The sequence below is a fragment of the Leiobunum rupestre genome, chromosome 5 (assembly GCF_980474605.1).
Source record: "Leiobunum rupestre chromosome 5, qqLeiRupe1.1.hap1, whole genome shotgun sequence".
In the NCBI taxonomy this organism is placed as follows: domain Eukaryota; kingdom Metazoa; phylum Arthropoda; class Arachnida; order Opiliones; family Sclerosomatidae; genus Leiobunum; species Leiobunum rupestre.
Genome location: NC_143388.1, coordinates 52,343,954 through 52,346,403, shown reverse-complemented (window position 1 = coordinate 52,346,403; position 2,450 = coordinate 52,343,954). Strand labels below are relative to the sequence as shown.

Sequence of the window (2,450 nt, the reverse complement as noted above, 5' to 3'; positions counted from 1 at the left end):
GTGTAATTGCTCCCTCCTCGAATCAAGACAGGTAAAACAACCATTCTCAACGTCTACCAAACCACCCAAGCCCTCAGTCGATGAAACAGCTATGACTTGTTATCGCTGTCGCCAAAAAGGGCACAGGGTCAGTCGTTGCCCCCAAGCTCCAAAGATCAAAACCAAGCGTTCCCACCACTAACACTTCGCCCCTCGTATAGTGGACTCCGGTTCGGTGATACAGTTTTTTTTTTGTGGGAAAATGCAACGGCCCAGCCGACACCACCAGATGTCCCCTGCTCCGTTGCAAGGACTATTATTTTTTATTATTATTTTTTGTGAACCAATTCAAAATATAAAAACTCATGCGCAAGGTGCGCAGGAGGCAGAAGTTAAAAATTTCTCTTTGGTGTTTTTTACCCTCGACAAGTGATCACGGGCCACGTTATAATTTTACAAAGACTTTAAGGATCTTTTTTGTTTGATATACAATGCCTTCGACTTAGGAGAACCTTCGAATTGAGGGACTTGAATATATTGTAAGTTTTACCAATTAAATGTTTTTCTAATTCATATCGAAGCCATTGCCGTCATTATTTACATTACGACTAAGCCTAATCAGATATAAGGATCGAACATTAAATATTGTAACCGAGGTTATCGTAATTCCGTTTAATTATTGCAATTAGGAAGGATAACGGTTACAACTTCAAGAATACATGGAACTGTTGCACCAGAAATAGATGGTTTAGTTAATAACTCATCTAACCGCTTACCATTAGAGGATTTAGCTGAAAGTGGGGAGCTAGATTTAGAAGTGTATTCTGATTATCTATCTCTATTGTATAACGAAACAGACGATGATAGTGAAATATTTGTAAGCCCTACTTTATCAGAAACCAACACAGCTCAATTGATCCGAGAGAGTGATGAAGTTCTCGAAGAATACGAAAGAGCACGAGAGCAATTTAATGTGGGTTCCTTTCTTAAAAGTTTGCAAGAAATTTTGACAGAGCTTCTTTCCAAGGTTAATCAAACTAAGATATCAAGGTTTAACATTAACCGACGAGAGGTTTTCCTTCATGGCCTTAGAGGATTGAACAAACCCAATTTCAATCCGGAATATAAGATATCAGTTCGTTTTACTGATGATAAGAAAGTTTCCGAAGGTGCTGTAGATCTCGGTGGACCCAAGAGAGAAATTTTGCGACTTTTTTTAAAGGAAATGTTATTTTCTTCCATATTCCAAGGCCCGTAAAATATCAAGTATCTGGTTCTCAATGCACTAGCTCAAAAAGATGACCTGTACTTCAATGCGGGAAGGTTAATAGCGATGTCATTAGTGCACGGCGGTCCAGGGCCTGCATGCTTTTCAGAGTGCTTGTTTAACATGATAATTCATGGTCTCAAGAAAAGTACAGCCAAAATAACTGACATTGTGGATTATGACATCAGAAGTCGTCTGGAAAACGTCCTTAACGCTAAATCACTGAACGAGCTACAAGCAGCAGCGCAAGAATTGGAAGATTTAAGAACTGCGTCCGGAACCTTTACAGCGATTTTTAATGTCGACGATCGTATCAAAATTGTTGACGACATATCTCAGTACTATGTAATTGGGAGAATGCACCAATGTTTTAAGAGGTTCAAAAAAGGACTCAAAACTTTGGGAGTACTAAAAGAAATGAGAAAATATCCAGACCAATTCAAAACCGTAATGATGGAATCATCAACAACTTTGACATGTGATGTAGTACTTGACGAAATATTTTCAGAAGTAATTTACACAGATAACAATGTCGATGGCACTTCTTCGGGAAACAGGCAATCCATTGAACGTAACATCATTGCATTTTGGAGGGATTATGTGGAAGCAGTGGAAAATGGGTTATCATTTTTTGAAGAAGAAAATGGAAAAATTATTGCAGTTACTCTCGAAGATCTACTCATTTTTGCGACCGGAGCGAATAAGTGTCCTCCGATTGGTTTTTCCCCGAATCCATCAATAAAATTTTTAGAACCAAATGAAAGTCGGTTCCCAAAAGCGAATACTTGCTGCCTCGAACTTCATTTACCAACATGTCACAAGACCTACGAAGAGTTAAAAAAAAATATGGAATTTGGGTTGAAATGTTCAGTTGGATTTGGGTTGCCATAAGCCCTTAATATTTTTTCATGTAAATTTCGACTTCAAGAAAGCTTCGTGAAGTATTAATAGTACTGATAAATTTTAAATTATCAAACTATATTATCATTTTTGACCATATTAAGATATTTTTGGTTGTTGTAATATTAAAATTAAACTTAAAGAAGCGTTTTCAGTGTAGTATTAAAACTATAGTAATATTTTAAAATTTTACTTTGTAAAAGTGGTCATTCTTATTTCTGCTACTTTGAGGTCTACGTTACCGTTAGGCTATCTTTTACCCTATTAAGATTTCTCTACGATTGTTTTCAATTTTTAATATTAA

The 2,450-nt window shown here is 36.7% G+C and overlaps 1 protein-coding gene across 1 annotated transcript; it reads left to right on the top strand.

Moving 5' to 3' along the window:
* The first annotated feature begins 1,312 nt into the window (after positions 1–1,312).
* On the top strand, positions 1,313–2,137 carry LOC149945270 (G2/M phase-specific E3 ubiquitin-protein ligase-like). Its single transcript, XM_090176474.1, has one exon. It carries the CDS (start codon positions 1,313–1,315, stop codon positions 2,135–2,137), a length of 825 nt encoding a protein of 274 aa, XP_090032600.1.
* Positions 2,138–2,450: the final 313 nt, after the last annotated feature.

Excerpts from the sequence above, each read along its gene's own strand:
- LOC149945270 (XM_090176474.1), top strand. The coding sequence starts at position 1,313 with ATGTCATTAGTGCACGGCGGTCCAGGGCCTGCATGCTTTTCAGAGTGC.